Source organism: Carassius carassius, chromosome 22, assembly GCF_963082965.1.
Source record: "Carassius carassius chromosome 22, fCarCar2.1, whole genome shotgun sequence".
NCBI classification, from domain to species: Eukaryota; Metazoa; Chordata; class Actinopteri; order Cypriniformes; family Cyprinidae; genus Carassius; species Carassius carassius.
Window position 1 is genome coordinate 12659563 of NC_081776.1, and position 24497 is coordinate 12684059.

Consider the following 24497-nt stretch of genomic DNA (forward strand, 5'->3'; position numbering starts at 1 on the left):
GGACTGATGACAGCTCACTCAGGGCAGGTCTAATGTAAGACACTAGTCCAGTCAATGCTGAGACGCTACTGTCAATCAAACTACCGTGGGAGGGGTCTGTCTGAATGATGTCACAAAGACAGGCATCTGAGATCAGCTCGATTTGAGAAAGGGGTAAAGATTTTAGTAGGTGGATTTTTATCCTTATAGGGCCGTTGTGTACACACACTGCCAACACACATTTCAGTTCAAACAACTTGTAAAAGTGTATGTAGCATCCGATGACCTCTTTAAGAGTTACCCTGCCTGTTGTCGACTGCATCACTTTATTTAGTACTGCAGTTTGATTAAGTATCTATGCACTCGTGGCTAAGACCCTCCACATGGAAGCTATATCCGAGTTGAAACTCTTTTTAGACCCAATATTTTCCTTTAAAGACATATTGTCATTTTGTTTTGTTATGTTTCAAATTTACATGCCAGATTAAACACAAACACTTCTGGAGGATGAAATGCCATGAATTTTGTCTAGCTATAAAAGACATGAATAAATACTTCAAAAACTGCACATAAAATTTTCGACAGATATATTACACCATGTGAAAGGAAAGACCTTCAGATGTTTGTAATTTCAGATCTATAAGACCTACGGATGTACAGAGTGACATTAGCACACTCTTTGGAGTGCAGTACACAAAACAGCCCCAAAGGGGCCACAGAATGCTCCAAACTGGAGTAAAGCAAGGTGCAAAACATTAGACTGTCACTGAACCCTTCTGGTGGTGTGTGATAACATCCCATTCAAGCATGTATACCAACCACGGTAAAGACCGCCGCTCTGAATCTGATTCACAAAGTGGTTGATGTTGAAAATGGTGTTTTGGGAACGGTGATATGGAACACCGTCCTTATATTTTGCACCTGAAACTCCTTAAAAATGACGTACACTGAAGAAAATTCAGATGTGAACAAGTGATCATGTCTGGAAAAAGCACCCCAGTGAAAAAAAACGTTCCGTCCTGTCTGAAAATGTCGACTTATTACCATCTTCAAGTATCTCCAGGGAATGACATTTAGAACAACATCTGCGCCGAGACAAATGGGTTCGTAAGAATTAACGCCGCAGTTTCTTCTAATTGTTTTTCTTTCGTCATTTATCCATCTGTCCTTAATTTATGAGGGCTAAATCACCGGCCACAACAATCTCCCAGAGAGTTCAAAAGTTGTCATTTCCTTCATTTGTTGGTTTAAAAAAAAAAAGTCTGACTTTTGCAGTTTGTTTGCAAAAACATCAGATATTCTTGCCTTGCACCTTTTCCGTACTAGTGGTTTTAGTTAAAGCTAAAAAACAAACCAAACTCTGGCCTCAAAGTTGTTTGTATACCAATCATGCAGCAACTGTGGTCTTCATGCTGTAGATGCTAAAAACCATAATGCACCATGAGTTCTATTCACCACATCTATGGAAATTATAATAATTTAGTAACTTATTTCCATGTCTGAATAGTATTTGAAGACTTTGCGGATCCATTCAGAGTAGAAAGCCACGTTGACGAAGACGGCAGGACGCCTGGCGACGGCACATCCGCGGCCATTGATGCTCACACCCACTATGACCTTGCTCTCGCCTTCCTGGCACACCAATGGGCCACCGTAGTCTTTCTGTAAAAGGTGAATCAATAAGAATAGAGGTCACACTCATGAAACAAACACAGTCATCTGAAATGATAGTTCTCAAAAACCAGGAACTGACTCGTACCTCACAAACACCTTGGTCCCTCTTGCCTCCAGCACAGATTTTAGTCTCTGTGATGGGCAGAATACCTTTGTGGCTTTGAGAACACCTCTTGTTGCTGACAATCGGAAGCCCCACCATCTTCAGGCTGCCCTCATGACCCGTGCCTAACAGAGAGGTCAAAGGGTCAGTTTTAATAGAAATGTGATGGTCCGGGAAGGTTTGAATGCAATTCGTTATTTATATGGCCCTATGTGTCTAAATAACTCAACATGGGTTTTGGAAAATGAGTTAAGAATGTTTAGTTTGTACTAGTGTGTGTTTTAATGATGCAGAGTCACATTGTTCCACAAGATACAAGCATGAATAAAAGAGGTCATATTTTCTTGAGATTATTAACAAGACCATCTGAATTCATGAATGGAGCTGTGTCCATATTCGCACTAGTTTAAAGGAAAAAGAAAGGAAAAAAGGTAGGAAAGAAATAGAAATATTAATATTATCATACCTCGGATATTCATAATATTTTTGTAATAATTTAACAGTGCTCAGACTGAATTATTTAAAATTAAAATTAAATTTATGCATTTAGTAGACGCTTTTATCCAAAGCGACTTACAGTGCATTCAGGCTAACATTTTTTACCTAAAGTGTGTTCCCTGGGAATCAAACCCACAACCTTTTGCGCTGCTAATGCAATGCTCTGCCACTGAGCCACAGGAAAAATTTTCTAGACTAGAATAGAATAGAATAGTACCTTTAGTGTCTCCCCAGCCATACATGAGGCAGTAGGTGCCTTCTGCAACGGCACATCCTGCGACAGGAAGCAGGACAGTTCGCACATGCTCAGAGAGAGGGGCAGGCCTGGGCATAAGACTGTGGGTTACCAAAAGGATGGCTGGATGAATGAAAAGATGAATGGGCAGATGCATAAATGCACTTACGTCGTGAGTTTGAGCAGGGCCAAGTTGGATCCCTCAGGCCCGCAGACCACATGTGCGATCCGGAGACCCTGTGTGCCAGTGGACGCATTGATATGAAGAAGCCCCACCTGCACGGTGTACTCCGAGAGGTCAGGAACGCTAAGGGAACGTGCAAGAAACACTATATATAAGCATATATGTCAAGTACATGACAACTAAAATATGCAACTAGAGTATGAGAGAAAAATGTTGATAAGTCATTTTAGCCTTCTGAACATATTTAATCTGATGTGGATCGCAGATGAAGCGGAACAGACTTTCTGCAAATGTGACATATGTAAGTTGGCGAGCGACCCTGGTAAAGTCATCTCCAGTTCGGATCAAGGCACAGCATCCAGCCTGTGTCTTCATGTGAAGCACAAGATAGCTGAACCCACCAGGGAGCGGATCTGGGGAATGTAGAGATGATCTAAAAGCCAGACACGCACGCTCTCGTTCTCCTTCTGTCCCCCTTTCCCCCCTCAAACTAAACAGAGCCAGCAGGTTTTCACTCAAGTGTCACTGAAGCAGATCCATGGGCATATATCATGCAGTTGAACACAGAGTCTAAACAGATGCACCACTGACAGAGCAGAGAGCCATCAGTCACAACTCGAGCAGATCTGTCACTACTCTCTCTTAAACCGGAAACTCTGGATCCACACATCTCATAGAAAACATCAACTGACAGATGGGAACACAAGGCCGTGACAGGCCAGAATCATGCACGCCCAAGAATGAGGAAAACTCAAATGTGGTTTGTATTGTCGAGAGAGTGGCTAGTTAATAGTAGATGTAAAATGGGTTGAATGGAAGGATTACCAGGTAGAGAAGCACTGCTGATCAGTCAGAACCCATTCCTCTCTGATGAGAGAGCCACCACACCAATGTCTGTTCCTGTAGGGGGAGAACCAATCAGAATGAGTCTACAAGAACTACTGTCCCCAGTGCTATAAAGATAACATATTATTCTGAATTTTCTAGATACTAAAACATATTTTTGCCAAATATCCTAAAACATAATGCCATTAAAACACACACACACACACACACACACACACACACACAAACACACACACACACACACACACATGTTTGTTTTTGTGAAAATGGGGAACATCCCATAGGTGTAGTGGTTTTTATACTGCACAAACTGTATATTCTATGGCCCTACACCTAACCCTAACCCTCACAGGAAACTGTGCATTTTTACTTTCTCAAAAAAACTCATTCTGTATGAATTATAAGTGTTTTGAAAAATGGGGACATGGGTTATGTCGTCATAAGTCACCCTCTCCTTGTAATACCTGTGTCATACCCATGTCATTATACAGAGTTGTGTCCTGATATGTCACAAAAACAAGGGCACACACACACACACACACACACACACACACACACACACACACACACACACACACAAACACCCATATTGAACAAACTATATTTTAGGGTTCCACATGTTGCAAATGTTTTTAACTTTTTTTAAAAAGAGACCCTCAACATGTGCAATACAAAATAAAGTAAACTTAACATTTTATAAATTAGATGTTATACTCATTCTCAAAAAAAAATGTCAATATAAAATGTTAAATTGTATTGCAATGCTATACATGTTGAGCATTGTAACCTGCGATTCTTACCTAAAATAGCTTTTTACCTAATTTAACCTATGAAATTAGTTATGAAGGTATAAATATCTAGTTCAGTCATGAAACTACGTATGGGTTTACATGCAATCTGCTTGCAGTCACATCATTACCTACATGGCACAAACCGAATGGCTCCTGCTGATTCTGAAGTCTATGATGTTGCTTGCTCAACATTTAAATGATCTGGATCAGTTCGCTCTAAGCTAGTCTTACATCACACTATGATATTTTCTCTAAAAACTTCCACCTCCCCCAACTCCACCTGTCTACATCCAGACTATATGCCTATTCATGCAGCAGCAGTGTGTATCTGTTGGCAGTAGCAAGTCTATACTTGCTCTACAGCAGCTTGCAAGTCCACCAAGAACAAATACTTTAACATTGCCGCGTCCATTAATATGCTAAAAATATTCTGAGAGTTGACATGATTCGAAATTAACGCATTTGCATTCTTTCAATGTTATATAATATTTTTGATCTAAATAAAACCAGTTAATTTAGATGTTACCATTTTCTGTATATATTTAATAGGTGTTTAATACATTGCAGTATTCTTTTTATCTGCATATTTAGATTACTGCAGACTGACTTAGATAATACGTAATACTTCATACTGATCAAACAGGAAGTGTGTACCCTTTCTGAATGCTGACCACCCAGCTTCCATCCTCAGCCCGCTGCACCTGCATCCCCCCAACAATCCGTGTGGTTTTGTGTATAAAACAAGATGGTTTTGGTCCTTCACCTGATGAGAGAATACTGTTAGAGAAGACAAAATGTATTCAGAGCATTCATATGAATTATGTTTTATTTTATTATTTGCATTTAGCCTATTTTTTTCTTTGGTGCTTGTGACCACAATAGGCAAGCAGCCCATCAACTGAGAGACACTGCATGGTAAACGTCTGCAAAAAATAATTGATATTTGAACTTACTCTTTTGATGGTCATCAGTTGACACTGATTTACCTGAATAATAAAGACATAAAATGTTAGTTTGCACTAAAAAACTAGCATCAATATTATAATGAAACTATATATATATATATATATATACATAAATGTGTGTATATTGAAATCTAATTTATATTTTATGTAAATATTTTATATATAAAAAGAAAACATTTTTCTTAGATACATGCATGTGTGTGTATTTATATATACACACATAATAAATATACACAGCACACACACATTATGTTTACTAAAACTTTTGTTTTGGATGCAATTAAACATTTGACAGCACTAAATGAAACATTTGAGGTGCATATTACTCCTTTGTTAAAAAAAACAACAACTCAATTTTCATTAATTAAAATGGGGTTATTGTTGAAACACCTATATACAGTGTTATAGAACTATACCTAGAATATGTTTCCTTTTATAATGACGAATGCCAAGCCCACACAAACAGCATCTCATTCATCAACATGCACTAGCTGACCATCACAAAAGTTCTTTAATTAAACAAAATTATAAAAATCCAGCTGCAGTGACACAGCTGTATGGGCACAAAGATGAAGAGGATTGCATCTGTCTGGTGTTTCAGAGTGACGCCTCGTTCAAAAAAAAAAAAAAAACCCCAGACACAAACTCACTCCATAATATCCAACAGGCTTTGAAAGCTACAAATAATGACAAAACACCCCTGGCATGGAGGTCAAGAGAACCTGTCCGTCATCATAACCAGTGTGCCATTAAGAATTAAATTGATCTTTTAACCAGGGAAAAGAGAAGACAAAACAGGAAGTGGGAAACTCACATCGCTCTAGTCTGCAGTAGTCCCAGGGAATAGAGGAGTTGGACGTGTAACACCATGGCCCATGCTTATCTCGGTCTGGATTCCTGCACAAGTTCAACTCTAAGCCCGCGCTGGCCTTCGCTGACTGCGTGTCTCTCCTACACACACACAAAAACAAAGAACAGGAAATCAGCTACTCAGTTCAGAGAAACAGGCCAGCACAAGAGGAATGGAAATGTTGACTCGTATGTCATTGTGTGGCAAGATGTTCAAAAGGAATCATATTAATATCATTCCTCCAGCACCCATAAAAGTTTGAAAGTATGAACTCAGAACGGTCAGTGCGGCTCTGCGTATTACACCACCTGTCCTCAAGGCTACACACAAGCCAGCGCAAAACTGCATGCCAAGCGACTTCTACAGAGTTGACTTACAAAGAAAATAAATCCTAGAGCAAGACAGACAGCCCTCGGATCGCAGGGGCTGAAAACCTAGAATGAAAAATGTATAGGAAGCAAAGAATGATAGAGTGGAGAGGTAATTTCTTGTCCCCAGTGACCGCTGAACAAGCCAACACTGAGTTTTCTCAAAGACAACCTTTCGACCCCAAGTGAGGCAGACTCACTGGCTGGACGCCATTTGAAGAAGCTGATTGGCTTTGATCTGCCCGTGTTTTGAGAGCGGGGGACAGCACTTCCTGGGGTCAGAGGCCACTCCTGCAAAATGTCCATCTGTCTGTGCCATTTTGGCTTTTAAAATTCCTGTAAATTAAGTAATGTTAACAGCTCAGTCCGAGTCAAGGGACTACAGGATGCTGAGCGAGCTGCTTTATGGGGCATTTGTCTCCCGTGGAACAGTGTGTGGTACTTTCTGTCCGCAGTGTATCAGTGATGAATATGAGCAGCCCGTCTCTCCCTTCTCTGTTTGTTATCACTGCCTCGGTTCTCTTTCGATGTTGTAATTCTGCCTGATAACTGCCTTTCAAAGCAAACTCAACATCACTGCTAATAAATGACTTCTACTGTACAAAGAAGACTGGTTTCAAGAGTCAACAGGAAACCAAGAGAGAGCAAAAGTGCAAAGCAGCTTTACATATTTCAAAACCTAGTGAACTGCCTCACTGCCTACATAGACAGCTGCCTTCTAAGACAGCATTCTAACTAGAATGGAACATTGTGAGTGAACAAAGCCCAAAGAATACTTTGGCCGTCTGCATTCCGTGATGGTCCGCACACTGTCTGTGTGATGTTTTTGTCATTGTCAGCAGGGGCCGTGGACATCCATGGAAAATGAAGTACACATAGAAATCTACATAGTCAGGTGTCATAATGTAAAACATGGAAAAGCACAAAACACTCACAACTGATTTCAGTGCAGGCAATGCAAGATGAATGACACTATACTCAATGCCCAATATCTATGAAGATTTTGGTTCAAATTTCAGTGAAAACAGTCGTTACTTAAATATTTTTAATTAAGCATATATATATATATATATATTTTTTTTTTTTTATATATATATATATAGTGTATTATATCAACATTTTGCTTATTTGGCGACCATCTTGGATCCTTACACTAAACTCATTGCATAATTAAGTGAACTACATTTTGTAACACATTAGCACTGAAAGTGTTTACAGCTTCTTACATTTTAAAAAAGATCTGTCATTGAGAGACAAATATTGACTGACCCGTACTCTCTATAATATACTATAATTGTCAATTTCTGTAGTGTCACCAAATGGAAATTCAAAAATATTGACTGTTTCCTATAAAATCTGTTCTGCTTCAACAATTCAATCTTTAATGGAAAATCCACAATTGCTTTTATTTTTGAGCTGCAAATAATGTTTTAATAAATTTTATTATTATTATTATTATTACCAGGAGTACATTCTGTTATACAATAGTAATATATATCTGTCATAAATTCTTCAAGATAATACAAACTTTTATTTTGGCAGGTTGCAGTAAAGACCTGTGCTGCTCATTCACACAGATACAGATATTTAAATAGCAGTCTTTTGCGGTGTAATATTTTCAATTGATACTAATCCATAACACAGTTGATTGAGTGTACAGCTCTACATATTATTTTGGACAATGGCAGCCAGTGGTTTGCTTTGAACAATGGATTAGAGTGTATTTTAACTTCTTTTAAAACTGACACATGGCAGCTTTAAATGGTTTCAGTAATTTCATGGAAACATGTACCTGAATGTGTGGTCGGACCACAGCCCACAACGAATCCCAGATCTTGTTTTCGACAAATTACCACGGTAACTCTCCCCATTGTCTTCATAACATTCTAGGACACAGATAAAACAGACATGAAGATAAGAAACAATGTCAAGCAAGTATAAACACATGCATGTACCTTCAGTAAAATCCATGCTTATTCAAAGCTCCATGTTTAGATTATTTATGGATTTGCTGATTGTATCCATGCTGTCATGAAGTAAGCATGTTTGAAATAGCATTTTATTAGTGGGGGAGGGCCAACTTCACGTCAGGGGCCACTTTAAAATTGGTGGTTGGCAAACGTGTAAGGGAAAAAAGCTTTTGTCTGTGCCAACATCTGACTGAAGTTTGAGTGAATCCAGAGAGGCACTGCCCTGTCTCTCTGACCTGGAACCTCAAAGATACTCTTCTGGTGAGAAATGTGTCTTTTGAAACACAAAGCTGGAACATGCATAAAAAAGAGATTATTCTAATAGAATTTTAAAATGGACTACAAAATTTGTACAGAAAATTCTTTTTCTTTTATGATTGCTTGTGTGACACAGATGAAGGGAATGTGGGGGTACCCAGAACAAAACCACACTTGAGTTGGGTGCCAGATCTTTACAGGCAGTCTCCATACGTCCATGATGGCGCCTGTGCGCAAAACATCTTTGTCTTTCATCATTAAAATTCTTGTAAATTATGAAGAGCTAAGTGTTTTGGAACAACACAATTCATTATGTTGCTAATCATGGTTCATGATTCCTAGCCATGCGGGGCAATACATGTGTGTGTGCGTGTAAGATGTGTGTGTGTGTAGGCTCACCTGTGCTGTCAAAGCTCTCTGACTCACATCTGGGGATGTTGGTACAGAAAGCTTTGCGTACTTTTGGGTCTGTTGTGAAACACCAGGGAATTTCAGAGCCATCAGGGTTTCTGCAAAAGTTCTCCCTGAGATCCCTGAGTGGGACACAAACAATTCTGTAAAAATCATTTTTGCATGTATATTTTTCTTGCTTATTCTTTTTCAGGATGTCAGTGGTGGTTTAGGATCAGTCAGATGTGAGCAAGCCCCAAATCCTAGCCCATAACTAGGAGCTAGAATATATATATATATATATATATATATATATATATATATATATATATATATATATATATATATATATATATATTTATATATATATATATATATATATATATATACATATAACACACACACACACACACACACACACACACTGTATAAAAAACTTGCTTTTGACAGTAAGCCACCACCTAGCTACAAGGACAATGTTTCAGCTATTTAACAATACTGTATATTTGTATATTTTCCTGGAAACATAAAATTAAGCATCACTGTGAAATTTTTAGGCACATTTTTTATTTGGTCATTAATTTTCCTAAAGAATGCATCATTAGACTAGTAACCTGCTAGTATAATAATGTAAAAAAAAAAGAAATCAATGGACTCAAAATGGATTCAAAACTCTGATTCAAATGATTTTTTTTCCCATGTGACGTTTTATTTATTAAAAATGTCTATTTAAAATAAATGCAGGTAAAAATGACTGTACTGTATATTGTTGAAACTCTAAACTTAGCAAAAAAAAACAATCTAAAAAAAAAGCTTCCTCTTCATAACTACATTTCATCTAATAATCTGAATCTAATTGGAATCATTAGCTGTTTAATGGTAATTAAGGTTCACTAAAAAGCTGTACGAAATATATCAAGTATGTACTTTATGTACAGTACTGACCAAAAGTTTGGAAACATTACTATTTTTAATGTTTTTGAAAGAAGTTTCTTCTGCTCATCAAGCCTGCATTTATTTGATCAAAAATACAGAAAAAAATTTAATATTGTGATATATTATTAAAATAATTGTTTTTAAATTTATTATACTTTAAATTATCATTTATTTCTGTGATGCAAAGCTGAATTCTTAGGAACATTATCACATGATCCTTTAGAAATCATTCTAATATGATGATTCATTATCAAAGTATTTTTTTTTCTTTCTATTTTTAAAATAGAATCAATACTTTTATTCAGCAAGGATGTGTTAAACTGATAAAAAGTGATAGGAAAGAAAATATATTATAAGAATATATATTATTAGAATTTTTTTTTTTTGAATAAATGCAGTTCTTTTTAACCTTTTATTCATCAAATATATTAGACAGCAGAACTGTTTCCAACACTCACAATAAATCAGAATATTAGAATGATTTCTAAATGATCATGTGTAAGACTGGATGTCACATGTGACACTGAAGGCTGGGGTAATGATGCTGAGAATTCAGCTTTGCATCACAGGAATAATTTTTTTTTTTTAAGTATATTCAAATAGAAAGCTATTATTTTAAATTGTAATAATATTTCACAATATTACTGTTTTTTCTGTATTTTTGATAAAATAAATGCAGGCTTGATGAGCAGAAGAAACTTCTTTCAAAAACATTAAAAATAGTAATGTTTCCAAACTTTTGGTCTGTACTGTATATGTTTAGCTATATTACACAGCAACTACCTCACTATCATAGAAATCATCAGAACACTTTAGCAACCACACAGCAACATGTCCTGAAAAACATAAGTGTAGCATGACTCACTTGCATTTATAGTTGTGTGGTGTGTATGAATGGTTGTGAGGAAAGAGGGCGTCCCAGCGTTGACAGGTCAGTCCTGCAGGGGTCACATTGATTGTACCCCTGTAACCCTCTCCCTGACCCTGAAAACAAGAGGTGGTCACCTCCACTTCCACATCATTATCTGAGCCTGAGCGAGAGAAAGAGAGAGAGAATGTCAGGAATTCCAAGCGTCAGCATTTGAAAAATGTTTCCATTTGAAAGATGCCATGAATGAAATACAGGAGTAACACTTGAACCACAAGATTTACAAGTCAGTGCACCTGTGCACAATCCCTGGGCTAAACTAAATATCACGCACACATACAAGAATCTGCGATGGGAGAGTGGTTTCCTTCACATGTGCTAGAAACATTTAGCTTGAACTAAACTCAAAACAGACAATATTCTGATTAGTATTCAACAATGTAATGACAAAAGTTTTATTGAATGAAAGGTGGAAAAGTTAACATACCACACACACTGATGTTACAGTACTCCCATGGTGTGTTTTTGTCCATCGTGTAACACCACGGACGCACGTCATTATTGGGATTGCGGCAGAAGTTGTCATCCAGGCCTTTACCTACATGCCTATAAATATAGATACAAAGGAGCATCTTGTAAAACACACAGTTGGGGTGTGTGTCTGTGTATAGATGTGAATTTGTACCTGTGAGGCTGGTAGGTGTGTTTATGAGGTTTCTGTGAGTCCCATCTCTGGCACTCTTTCCCACTATCTGTGTGATCCATGGGCCCTCTATATGTTTCCCCATTACACTTCATACACTCTACTACAAACACACATGCACACAGGTATTACAAACACCAAATGCACACATAATAATAATGGAATATCATGCAGACAGTACAACAAACACAAATATACGGGCATACGGTACTCTCAAATACAGATTTGCACAGACACAAAAGCACATGTTCTATATAGTATTGGTGAAGTCATCTCTAACCTTCTGAACACTGGGGCAGCCCACATTCCTGGTGCCGCATCTCAGTAAGTTCAGTGAAGCACCAGGGACCACTTGGATCATTGTCTGGGTTTCGGCAGAAGTTCTGTCGCAGGTCGAACTTTTTGTGCCTGGCAGGCTTGAAACTGTTAAATAAATATACAAATAAGAAGAGGGAATACATTTAGAAACAGAAATTCATCAACCAGATCAACCAGCTCAAATGGACTTTTTCAGAGGTGTCCAGCCATTTTCCTAGAGGGCCACTGTCCTGCAGTATGCAGCTCGAACTCTATTTAAACACACACGAAAGAGCTATTCGGGGTCTTCAAGATTTCTAGAAACTTCCAGGCAGGTGTGTTGGCTAGAGAAGAATGTTGCAGAGTGTTCAAGAGGCAGGATAGGACAGACCTGTTCTTCTGGAATATTGATTGAACAATTCAGACAAATTAGCCAAAAATATAAGCTTAGAAAAGTATGAATTTTGAGTTTGTGCCAGTGCTGGTTCAGCTTGAGAACTTGCATAGCTGTGCTGTACAACAGAAAAAACGGGTTGAGATGAGACGGGTTGATCAGCATGGTCATTCCTTTTAAGCTGGTTGGCTACCTGATGGAACTAGTTAAAGCCCCTTTCACACAGAGCATTGATCCTGGAAAATTGCCGGAAATTTGTCAGAGTGACTTCTGTGTGAATGCAAACACGTCCCGGGATGGGGCCTAGTAACTTTGCCAGGATCAGTCCTGGAATGAGCCCAGCGTGAAAAAAGGCAGGACCAATGCCGTAAAGGGTGTGTCACTTTAAGAAACTTGGTGGTCCACACCAGGATAGTCTACATTCTAAGGGATGACCAAAATGGTCTACCACAGGGGTGCCCAATATTGCTCCTGGAGGGGCCACCTTTTACACATGAACCAGTTGATCAAGGTTTTTTGGATTACTAATAATTCTTAACAGGTATGTTGGAGAAGGTAGGAGCTAAACTGTGCAGGAAAGTGGCCCTCCAGGAGCAAGATTGGACACCCCTGGTCAACCAGGTCCCACAGTCCTATACACCAGTGGTTCCCAATCCTGGTCCTGGAGAATCCCTAACACTGCACGTTTTTTGGTGTCTCTCTTATATGATGCACACATTTGAGGTCTTGGAGCCTTCACTAATGAGCTTATGAGTCGAATCAGGTGTGTTTGAATAGGGAGACGTCTAAAATGTGCAGTGTTGGGGGTTCTCCAGGACCAGGATAGGGAACCACTGCTATACATCAGTGGTCCTCAATTCCAGTCCTGGGTCACCACTGGTCTGCACATTTTCTCTCTTATCTGACGCCCTCAGTTCAGTTCACAGATCTCACTCCTAATGAGCAGATGATCTGAATCAGGTGTGTTAAATAAGGAAGATATACAAAATGTGCAGAGCAGTGGTAACCCAGCACTGGAATTGAGAATCACTGCTATATACAATAAGCAGTATGGATGTCTTCCATAGATACCCTCAAATCCAGCCCTGGAGGGCCACTGCCCTGCAGAGTTTAGCTCAAACCTTGATCAAGCTCACCTACTAACATCTACTTTCTAGTAACTCTGAATACCATGATTAGCTTGCTTAGTTGTCTTTAATTAGGGTTGGAGCTAAACTTTGAACTGGATTGGAGGAACTGTCTACCAGGTTGACTTGAATCAATCATCTAAACCAGCCTGGACCAGCTAACAACCATGTAAACCAAGCACATTGTGCCCCAACATATGCTATCTGATGATCTAAATCTAAGTGAACCCAAACCTTTGAAATGATCTGGAAAAATCCTGTTGCTTCTAAAACATCAACATAAGCTAGAATGGCACCATATCAGGACACCATCTAAACAAAAGCCATGCAGAGCAGATGCATTGCTTGAACAACTGGATTTTAAAAAGGCTTGCAGTGATGGAATGGACTGGATTCCTGCATCTGGATCTTGTGGCTGGTTCCACATGAGGCCTGAGCTCTCTATAGCTAATGACGTTGTGCTAACAGATGTTAGCCAGCCATTTCTCTCTGGCTGCCAACAGACACTCTCACACTCTGAATGCAATCCCAACAGAAACTTTAAACTTTTCTTAATCCCATTTACAACACCAGGAGACTATATGGGTTTGAAACTGGTCATTTATTGGAAACCTTTCGTTTGTGTTTGTACCAAAGATTTACATCTCAAAAAGTGACATTTCAGGGCAGCGGGTCGCTGTGGAAACAGCACCAACACCTTGCTGATAGGACAAAGGCTTGCGTATTTTGTCTTCTCAGAGAAGATTTACTTGGCTCACATTACCTTCTCTCTGATTGTTTTCTGCTGTCTCCCCATTTGGCTCGGCCAAATGGATGAGGCAGGTGGACATGTTGTGCTGGTTGACAGAATGAGAAGCTTGAGTCTGAGAGGAAAAAGATCTTATCACATGGAAAAAGGTTTGAAGGGAATTGAAGTAGGAAAGTATTGTTATCCATAGGGAGGAGAAGGTCTGGATTAGCATCTGTGCTCTAGTCTCGAGTGCTGCTCGTATTTTAATGTGTCTGCGGCTTTGTGAGCTCAGCTGGAGGGCAGACAGAACATGACTTCAGTCCATAAATCCTCCTCCTCTTGTTCTTTCTCTATCTTTCTTTCATTCTCTCACCTCTAAAACCTTTATACAGCTTATAAGCAGTGTAAAGCTAACAACATCTTGGCTAACAAGGACCTGGAAAAAATTGACCTCATTAACAGATTGGCTTATGTTATGTACAGTCCTACTTAACTTCTGTTGTCAGAAAGATGACTCTCAAATAACCAGGCCTGAAAGCAATCTCATCTGCAGTCCAGACTAATCAGCGATTGTTGGCAGATAGCATGCTAGCGGCGATTAACAGCTAATGGCACGTCTGTGCTAGGAACAGTGAGGACTATTGCGAAAATTGCTAGCTGTCAGAGAGCATATGAAAGCTGCAAATGAGAAGTTTAGAGAGAATGTGTTACAGAGGAGTGAGTGGTTTAAGAGAAAGAGGCAAGAATTCACTATGAATAGCATTTTTTATTAGCGACAGATATTTACAAAGTGTAAAAAAGGGTAGATGCTATTTACACGAAGTGTAACAGATCTTAAATACTATTTATACATAGTATAAATATTGTTAGATAATGTTTGCACACAGTGTAAATTGCAACAATAAGCATCTTGTTTTACAATTCCAAACATTGATAGATGCTATTCACAAAAAGTGTAAATAGAAATCATATGCTATATAAATTGTTTGTGTTTTATCTGAATGTACCGGCTGCATTGTTGTAGAACCCGATTCACTAAGAAACAAAGACGAGTCACAATGCAGCATGTTGATGCATGTTTCTATTGGCTGAGACAAATTTTTAAGAGAACTTTAATTGGTGCCTGTCTAAAAAATTGAAACTTTTAGGTTTTTTAAATAAAATAAAATAAAATGTTTACTTGTGTTCATGTGGGATGGACATATTCCAAGCTTGACACGTAATTCCAGTCTTTGTGAATGACCTTCTTCCCTTGTAGTTGACACCTGACCCAATGATGCACTCTCTCACATAGTCTGTGGAAAACATACGGCACACAGATATTCATATAATCTGAAACTATAAATGATGTTTACAGATTATTCATTTCTTTGACATCCTGATGTGATTAAAGTCTCTAAGCAAGAGTTTTATTGACAATAACGGCATAAATCTAAATGTTCAACTTCAATTCTTGCTGAAAACATAAACACACAGCATCTTGTAAACGTCAACACTTATCATCATGCTTTCTTATACTTGGTTTGCTGTCTGCTGCCAAATGTCTTAAGCACGTATTGTTTACAATTACATTTCACACTTAAAGCCAGTGATCTAAACAAACATGACTGGCATTTGCTCTGTATTACAACTAAACATTTACAGGAAACTTCAGAAGAAATGCAAGTAAAAAGTCAAGTGTGAGTGAACTTCTTCGAAAGCGTATTGCAAATATTTACCTTTCTTCTCGTAAAGGTCATAATTGGGTTTTCGCTCTCTTTTTGCGCCTTCAGAGAAACGGTCGAAGGGAAGTAAGTGACATTTCCTGTTTATGTGATCAAAGTAGAATGCCCTGTAAGGAGGCAAGTAGAGAAAACTAAGAAAACTAAAGACTTCTGTCGGGTCCGAGACCCACCTGGATCAGATGAGCGTCTCATTTGTTAAACAATTTGTTCACCCCAAAATGAAAATTCTGTTCCCATTTACATACCTCCATGTCATCCCAAACCTGAATGACTTAATTTGTTCTGCATAACATAAAAGAAGATATTCTGAGGAATGTTTTTGTCCAGTTCTCTTACGAGAGTTCTCTCGTACTGCGTCTTAGCTAAGACGCTACGGGAAAAGTCTCTTTTCACGAAATACTGAAGCAAAAAATTATCCTTAATTTTGAATTTTTGTAAAGCGCATTTGCAGCAGAACACAGCCATAGGCGAGACGGCTCGCTTGCTCATTGGCTGCTCTGCGGCAACTGCACAGCCTATCGAGCGCAGGCTGATGCAACATCAGACCAATAAGGGCGCTTCGGGCCCTTCATGCCACTTCCCGCCGAAACGGGTGTGGCCCAACCCTATAAAAGGAGCTCGACAAGGCTGACTCACCTGATTTTTCATCTCTTCAGCGAAGCTCACGCATCGCTGGATCACGAAGGAAGCAAGCGCCGTCTGATAGGCATCTCAGTGGGACGAGCCACTTCTGAAGCTGCTGGCCTTCGCCGCCTTCCACTGCCGTTCCTGCTGCACTCTCCGGCGCCTATATCCTTTTTATATCCTTGTGTGTGTTCGCCCTGCGACGCACACTCGTAAAAGAGCTGCGTCTTTTTAAAGATGCCCTCGTGCGGCTCGTGCAGAGCCCCGCTCAGCGAAGGAGACCGTCACATCATCTGTCTCCTGCCTGGGTGAGGATCATGCAGCGCTCGCGCTCGCTGACGGCGGCTGCCCTCACTGCGAGCTACTGCCGATGGTGACTCTGAGGACTCGCCTGGCATTCTTCTCCAATCCTGCATCCTCCGCTGCGCCGTAAAAAGCGCTGCTCTCAGCGTTTACCGGAACCGCCTCCAGCGCTACCGAGCTCGCTGGTTCTCTCCGCTTCACTAGCCTCCCCTGCATCGCTTCCCGATGGTCAGCGCCCGCTGTCTGCTGCCGCGTCCTCCGAGGAAGTGGAATCTCAGGGCCGCGTCGGAGGAAGAGGACACGTGCTCTCTGCTAGCTTCGGGCAGTGAGGGTTGGGCGAGCTCCGCGGATCTCGCGCCTTCTGCTCAGAGGCCCAGCAGACGGGCTGATATCGACAAGGAGCTGATGCGAGTGCTCACGCTGGCCGCGGCGAGCCTTGGCCTCGAGTGGTCTGCACCAGCGCCCCCTTCTCGTTCCCGGCTGGATGGTAGCTTTCTCCCGGATGAGCGTCTTTCTCCCAGCTCAAAGCACGCCCCGTTTCTTCCTGAGCTTCACAAAGAAGTGTCGAAAGCTTGGAACGCTCCATTCTCGGCGAGAATTCGTTTATCTGTTTCACCAGCATTCTCCACACTGGACGATGCTAAAAACAGAGGCAACCAGTCACTTCCGCCGGTGGAACAGGCTATAGCAGCGCACCTTTGCCCACCCTCTGCTGGACGGCGGACGAAGGCGGCGTTGCCATCGAAAGCCTGCCGCATGACGTCATCGCTGCTCGCACGGATCTTCTCTGCTGCTGGGCAGGCTGCGTCTGCGCTACACACCATGGCCACACTGCAGATTTTCCAGGGCGATCTCCTCCGCAAGCTGGATGAGATGGGACCTGAAGCGATCTGTCTCGCGGATCTGAGGAGTGCTTCGGATCTCTCCCTCCGTGCTACTAAGTCCGCTGCACAGGCCATGGGACGGGTTATGGCTTCCGCTACGGTGGCTGAGAGGCATTTGTGGCTAACGCTTTCGGACATCGCAGAGTCTGAGCGCGCTGCGTTCCTCGACGCGCCGCTGACTCCTGCTGGCCTCTTCGGATCGTCTGTCAACGAGTTTGTCGAGAGATTTGTCGAGGATCAGAAAGCGTCACAAGCGTTTAAGCACTTCCTGCCAAAGCGTTCCGGTTCTGCAGCGAGCCGCGCTAGACCGGCCCCACAAAGCTCTCAGTCACGGCCACCGCCTCCAGCTGCTTCATCGCGACAGCGTCAGCAACGCAGCTCAGGACCCCGTTCTCGCTCTTCCAGCCGTCGCCCCGCGCCGCGGCTCCCTCGAGAACGGGGTCCTGAGCTGCGTTGCTGACGCTGTCGCGATGAAGCAGCTGGAGGCGGTGGCCGTGACTGAGAGCTTTGTGGGGCCGGTCTAGCGCGGCTCGCTGCAGAACCGGAACCGGAACTGCTAGGAAAGCGCCGGTGTACGAGTTCCGCTGCGGCCGAGCTCTCACCCAAGCACTGACGCAGTTCCAAGAATTGTGACTGTCTCAGCGTCTTCTGCAACGCGCAAGCCTGCACGAGTGCCCGCTTGCCTGCACACAAAAGCCGTTATCACGGCTACCCAGATATTTCCCGAAAAGAGTGTTATTTCTGGTGTTCCGGCCACGGCCGATGGTGCTATAAATGTAGTGACGATGCCCACTCCTCAGTGCCCATCTCCACATGTAAGCACAGCCCTGCACACAGGGCTCGCGCCCATAAGATCGACTCGGGTGACTGTGCACTGTAAATCCTGGGCGTTGCTTCAGGTTTATTGGTGTGTGATCCCTGCGCGCACTGCGTTTTACATGGGGTTCCCGTAGCGTCTTAGCTAAGACGCAGTACGAGAGAACTCTCGTAAGAGAACGTAACTAACGTAACCTCGGTTCTCTCTAGAAGAGGGAACGAGTACTGCGTTCTCTGCCGTGCGTAGGATTCACTCTGGTTCGCTTCGGCGATGAAATAAATCAGGTGAGTCAGCCTTTTCGAGCTCCTTTTATAGGGTTGGGCCACACCCGTTTCGGCGGGAAGTGGTATGAAGGGCACGATGCGCCCTTATTGGTCTGATGTTGCATCAGCCTGCGCTCGATAGGCTGTGCAGTTGCCGCAGAGCAGCCAATGAGCGAGCGAGCCGTCTCGCCTATGGCTGTGTTCTGCTGCAAATGCGCTTTACAAAAATTTCAAAATTAAGGATAATTTTTTGCTTCAGTATTTCGTGAAAAGAGACTTTTCCTGTAGCGTCTTAGCTAAAACGCAGTACTCGTTCCCTCTTCTAGAGAGAACCGAGGTTACGTTAGTAACCGAGTACGTTATTGGGGTTCAAAACAACACGGGTCCACATTAACATCAACAGTATATACCAAAATAACACTCAAAAAAACCCAAACGGCATCATAATGAATAAATGGTATAAGTAAATAATAACAGAATTTTATTTTTTAGGTGAACTATCCCTTCAAACTTTTGTGTTTGTTTGATTACATGTGCATGTGTCACCTGCAGGACTTCTTGCTCTTGCTGCATTTGTGTGCGCAGTCATCCAGTGAAAGACTTCTACTTCGAGGTGATTCCGGACAGTCTGTACAAAGCAGCCGGCTGTTTTCACTTTTCTGATACCTTTGCAATGTCTGTTTCCTGCACTCTGAACAAAAGAGACAAGGAGATTAAACACAAACACATATGCAGATACTTAAAACACATGTAGATGTATACTCGTAATCTCCTACATGTGGGAGCTGTCACACACATTATCAGAAGGGTCGTTCTCAGGAAATGGTGCCATTTGTGCCCAATTTGCATCTCTATGTGACGTAAAACTGATATAATTTGACAGATTTTACCCTCTTAAGCATTGTGATGTGAAATGCCTTTAATTCTTTTTACAATATACACATTGCCGTTCAAAATTTTGGGGTGTGTAAGATAAAGAATCAGTCTTCAGTGTCACATGATCCTTCAGAAATCATTCTAATATGCTGATTTGCTTCTCAAGATATATCTCTTATTATTAGCAGTGTTGAAAATAGTTAATTGTTTTAAGCATATAATGTGTAGCATTAATTCCAAGATACTTTGATGTCAAACAAAAGCAAGCAGAGTGAACATAACTAGTGTCATCGACATTCATGTCCTTTCACATTAGCAAAATCAGGTTCTTGTTTATTATTTTATGACTGTCTCTTCTGCAGAAATGAATGAGAGGCCAGTGAGAGGGGCCCAGGCTCTCATGATTCACTGCACTCCGAGGACATCCCTGAAGTCAGCTTACATTCAAAGCTATGAATATCCATAATCTTTCTAGTGGTTTCAAGTCCAACATCTTCTTTACATTCTTTATTTGAGGGGAAGTCGTGGCCTAATGGTTAGAGAGTCGGACTCCCAATCGAAAGGTTGTGAGTTCGAGTCCCAGGCCGGCAGGAATTGTGGGTGGGGGGAGTGCATGTACAGTTCTCTCTCCACCTTCAATACCATGACTTAGGTGCCCTTGAGCAAGGCACCGAACCCCCAACTGCTCCCCGGGTGCCGCAGCATAAATGGCTGCCCACTGCTCCGGGTGTGTTTTCACAGTGTGTGTGTGTGTGTTCACTGCTCTGTGTGTGTGCACTTTGGATGGGTTAAATGCAGAGCACAAATTCTGAGTATGGGTCACCATACTTGGCTGAATGTCACTTCACTTTAATTTGCTGATCTGCACTATTAAACGTTAAACATACAGAGACAGTTCGCCCAAAACTAAAAACTCTGTCATTACTGTCTCCTATTGTCTTATCAAAGTAGTTTATACAAAGTATCTGTACATTATTTCAAGATTTCTGAATCATATGAAACCTTTATGTGAAGAAAACACTGAAATGTAAGACATCTTTTTACCGCTAATTTTCCCAACAGTGAGCTTTAACGGCAGGAACCGGACACTGAGTCAGAGAGTTCATCCGTTGCATGTGTATTTGAGGCTTCTGGACTTGTGAAGCCCATCTGAAGTCAACAAAAGTGTTGTATTTATAGGCTTCACAAGGTTGCTCACAAGTATCCATTTGCAGACCTTCAAAGCACACTTCTGCCTAATTTACAGTGATGTGGACTTCACAGCAAACTACTACTGTAAGGGCTTAAGGCCCCATAAACTGCAAGTGAAAGCTGTCATTTCAAACAAATTGGGCCAAAACAAGTTTGTTTGCAGTTCGCTTTGGAAGTTTGAAAAAACTTGCCATATCTAGCTTTCAAGAAAATTAGCTCCGCTGGTGAACCCCTTCAAACTATGTCCATGTGTAGGTTGTCAGTAGTGCAGAGATGTATGAAGCAAACCTCTGGTATGCTGTTGGTCAGCACGGCAAATCTGCATGATCAACTTGAACTTGAGTGGAATCTGTGTGGGGAACTTATTCGCCCTCAGACGAAACACTGCAGATTTCACCAAGGATGGCCTCTGGGACAGGACTAAACTTGACCCAATCATTCTTTTGAAACATTTCAGTTGCTCACAAATTGGACTAAACAACTTGTTGTAGGAATCCGTGTTCAAGAATCATTGAATCACAAATGTTACCAATGAACAACTAAAATTTCAGTCTGTTCCGCACACAAATCTATTGAATGACTCCTAAAACTCGGAATACAGCATACAAGTTTATATGGATTCATTTTATGACAGTTTTATTTTTGTCTAATGTAGTTTTAAGTTTGACAGGTATGCTCGCTTCATTTTGGGTTAACGATCACTTTTAAAAAAAGTTAATAAAAGTCTACATATCTCTCCCATGTGCCATTATGTCACTCGTGCAGTAGTCTTGGGCCCGGTGCCTTGATTGTTAAGTGATTTGGTAAACTGTTGAAAATCAGCGGTGTAAGGTAACACTCAGTTTGTTTCAGACACGTGCAGTGCTGGCAAATCTCCTGCTAAAACTTTTGTGGCTAAAGCGGTTTTGGTGAGAACACATTATTAATGTTTGGGCCGCATCTGAACACATCTGGATTTCATCGAGTTGCTCTTCAAACATTGATCTTTTCCTTCAGCGCCCCAATTAGACTCCTTTAAATTCCTCTTTCTGGTCTGTCGGGGGCATCTTTATCTCCCAGCCTGCTTATTAGATTTGGCTAAATCTCTTCCTTAAATAACAACGGGATGGTGCGTTTATGGTAGAAATGAGGACGGGCATCAGAGAAACATCAGCATTAATGTTTTCAGTCTGACTCACTAATGTCCTTTCCTTTCCTAAAGCTTCAGTGAAAGTTTGAAGAACTTCTCGTTCTGTGTTTACGCAGCACATCTGGTCCGGTGGATATTTGCAATAGTGAAATATGGGAGAAATTGCTCTGTCCAGATGTTGCACAGCATGTCAATAGCTTTAGAGAGTCCATTCACCTTATATGTGCTTTTGCCCATTGCGGGAAATGTGCACACTGGGAAGGGACAGTTGCATTGCTGTAGTGGATCAAACGATTCATGTCACTGTTATTCAGCATCAGATTCTTCAGTGCAACAGGACTGAAAGTAGTGTATGTGTTAGCGGTTTTATAAAACTTTTGCAGTTTCAGGCCCCCTGAGGGCAATACTGCAGAAAAGTGTCTTGCTAAAAGACACAATGGTGGTAATGAATGGCTCATCACTTGTGGGATTTGAACCTACAACCTACCAGCCCAGATCTTTGACCACTAGGCCACACCAACCCATATCCTCTGCTCTACGTGATGCATGTAGCATCTTCAGGCTTTAGTTTATTAGACTGAAACATGAGAAAAGGTCAATGGATTTGTGCAAAATCCAAACCAAATATACATTAGTGTGAATGAGGACAGTATGAAAACTATTGCTTCCTAAACATAATTATATTAAAAACCACTTGGATTGTTTATTTGTGTTTTTAGCTTTCCACCTAAAAGTTGGGAGGATTTTCTGTTATTAAATTGATTTAAACTCAAATGAACCCCTCAGTCACTCTGTGTGGAGAAAAAGATGAGCTCCTTTTCACCAATAGTCTACTTAACCTTCCAACAGTTTACTGTGATAACCATAGTTTCTACTGTACACTGTAAATATGTCAACTTTAATAATATCTTGCATTTCTAAGAGTTTAGAGTTTCAGCTCAACTTTCTTCATCAGTAAAGTCATTCAAAACGGCTGAGAAGTGCAATGAACTTACAGCTGGTCGTAACCTACTGTCGTAACCAATTTGCAACAATTAAACTTTATTCAAAGGTAATAAAGTTTAATTAAACCCAATTTTAGAGCCTTGGGAGTGAGAGTTTACAGTGTACTTTGGCATTAATATGAGATCTCCTTCAGAGGAAGAACCCTCTGGGATATTTTGGTCTTTTTATTTTTATTTTTTATTTCTTGTGAGGACACTGATGGTTTGTAGTTTCACTAGAGTATGACTGCAGTAAATATGGTATTTGATCACCATGGTAAGTCTTAAATACAAGACATACACAAAATAATATCCAATATCCTCACAATCACAGGTACCCTAAAAATGCATTTATAAACAAGCACATCACTTAGCCTATTAAAAAAAAAGAAAGAAAAAAAAATACCTACGTGAAGTAGTTATGAATACATAACTTAATGACCTTCTGTTTAACTTATGTGATATTCCTCAAATAAATCTAACAGTCACATATTTGCATTGTGTTTTAAACGATTTACACGATCAGTTAATCAATATTGACTTCACTTTCGCATTACGCGCTGGTCACTCACCCACTTCCACAGAAAGTACGACGAACAGAAGAGCTTGATAAATCCACATTATGTCCGATTTCACGATTCTCGGTCTTATGTTCCAGGATTTGGGATGGAGAGTTTATGAGGTCCGAGCTGGTGCTGCTGCTGCTGGTGTGAGTGAGAAACGGATCGCAGCGATCTCTATCTTCTCTCTCACACACACTCTCTCTCTTTCACACGCACGCACGCACAACATTTGCGTTCATTGGCGAGTTTAATCTTAAATTTAGAAGTGGATGTGGGATAATCAGAACATTGATGGATGAACGCGTCATTTCCTAGAGCTTTGACTGATAACCACATTAGAGAGATGCAGTCTGGCCATGAAATGTGCGTATTAAGCGAGTGATGACTAATAATAATAATGAAAGTAGCTACTCTTAAACCGTGGTTGTTTTATGGAGCTTCTTGTGATTAAAATCTGCTTCGTTCGTCATATGTGTGTCAAAGTTATAAATATAGGTAGGGACATTAACACTAGTATCACTACTATCAGTGGAACACAAAATAGGAGAAACATTGTTATGCTGCTCTTTTCCATGCAACTACAATGAGCTTTTTAGCTTAAAAAAAAAAACATAAAAGTACATACAAGTGTCTCATGCATTACATATTCCAAACTGTCTGAAATAGACTATTTTGGCTAAAATTTAGAAATCAAAGTATTTGACCTGTAAATTTTAATTATCAGCATATTTCTTGATAGAAAGTAGCAATATAGTACAAAATGTGATCACTTTTTTTCTCTATTTGAGGCATTCTTTAGTGGTCAACCATGTTAGTTTTATTCAGACATCAGAGCTCATTTAGAGTAAAATCTTTATAGCACGTAAAAGAGGGGCTCTGAGACGAACACTGAAATTTGAATCTAGTTTCCTGGGAAGGCTTGTATAAGAAACTGGCTTTATATGCATTTTTACACAATTTATGGGAAGTGAAGA

At 40.7% G+C, this 24497-nt stretch overlaps 1 protein-coding gene across 1 annotated transcript; it reads right to left on the reverse strand.

Moving 5' to 3' along the window:
• Nucleotides 1–370: 370 nt before the first annotated feature.
• Nucleotides 371–23700, reverse strand: LOC132098987 (hepatocyte growth factor-like). Its single transcript, XM_059505324.1, has 18 exons — nucleotides 23533–23700; nucleotides 19328–19472; nucleotides 15885–15997; nucleotides 15347–15461; nucleotides 11899–12041; nucleotides 11601–11721; nucleotides 11403–11521; nucleotides 10913–11078; nucleotides 9121–9254; nucleotides 8286–8379; nucleotides 6090–6226; nucleotides 5264–5296; nucleotides 4965–5073; nucleotides 3499–3573; nucleotides 2659–2796; nucleotides 2472–2578; nucleotides 1739–1881; nucleotides 371–1641 (listed from the first exon to the last, which is right to left on the reverse strand). The coding sequence occupies exons 1-18, from the start codon at nucleotides 23579–23581 to the stop codon at nucleotides 1459–1461; spliced, it is 2124 nt and encodes a 707-aa protein (XP_059361307.1). The 5' UTR covers nucleotides 23582–23700; the 3' UTR covers nucleotides 371–1458.
• Nucleotides 23701–24497: the final 797 nt, after the last annotated feature.

Bases quoted from the DNA above. Each gene is read 5' to 3' on its own strand.
- LOC132098987 (XM_059505324.1), bottom strand. From the start codon at position 23,581: ATGTGGATTTATCAAGCTCTTCTGTTCGTCGTACTTTCTGTGGAAGTG. The intron at 8,380-9,120 runs GTGAGCCTACAC...TCTGTGTCCTAG, and splicing joins AGAGAGCTTTGACAGCACAG to AATGTTATGAAGACAATGGG. The intron at 2,797-3,498 runs GTAATCCTTCCA...ACGTTCCCTTAG, and splicing joins CAGCAGTGCTTCTCTACCTG to CGTTCCTGACCTCTCGGAGT.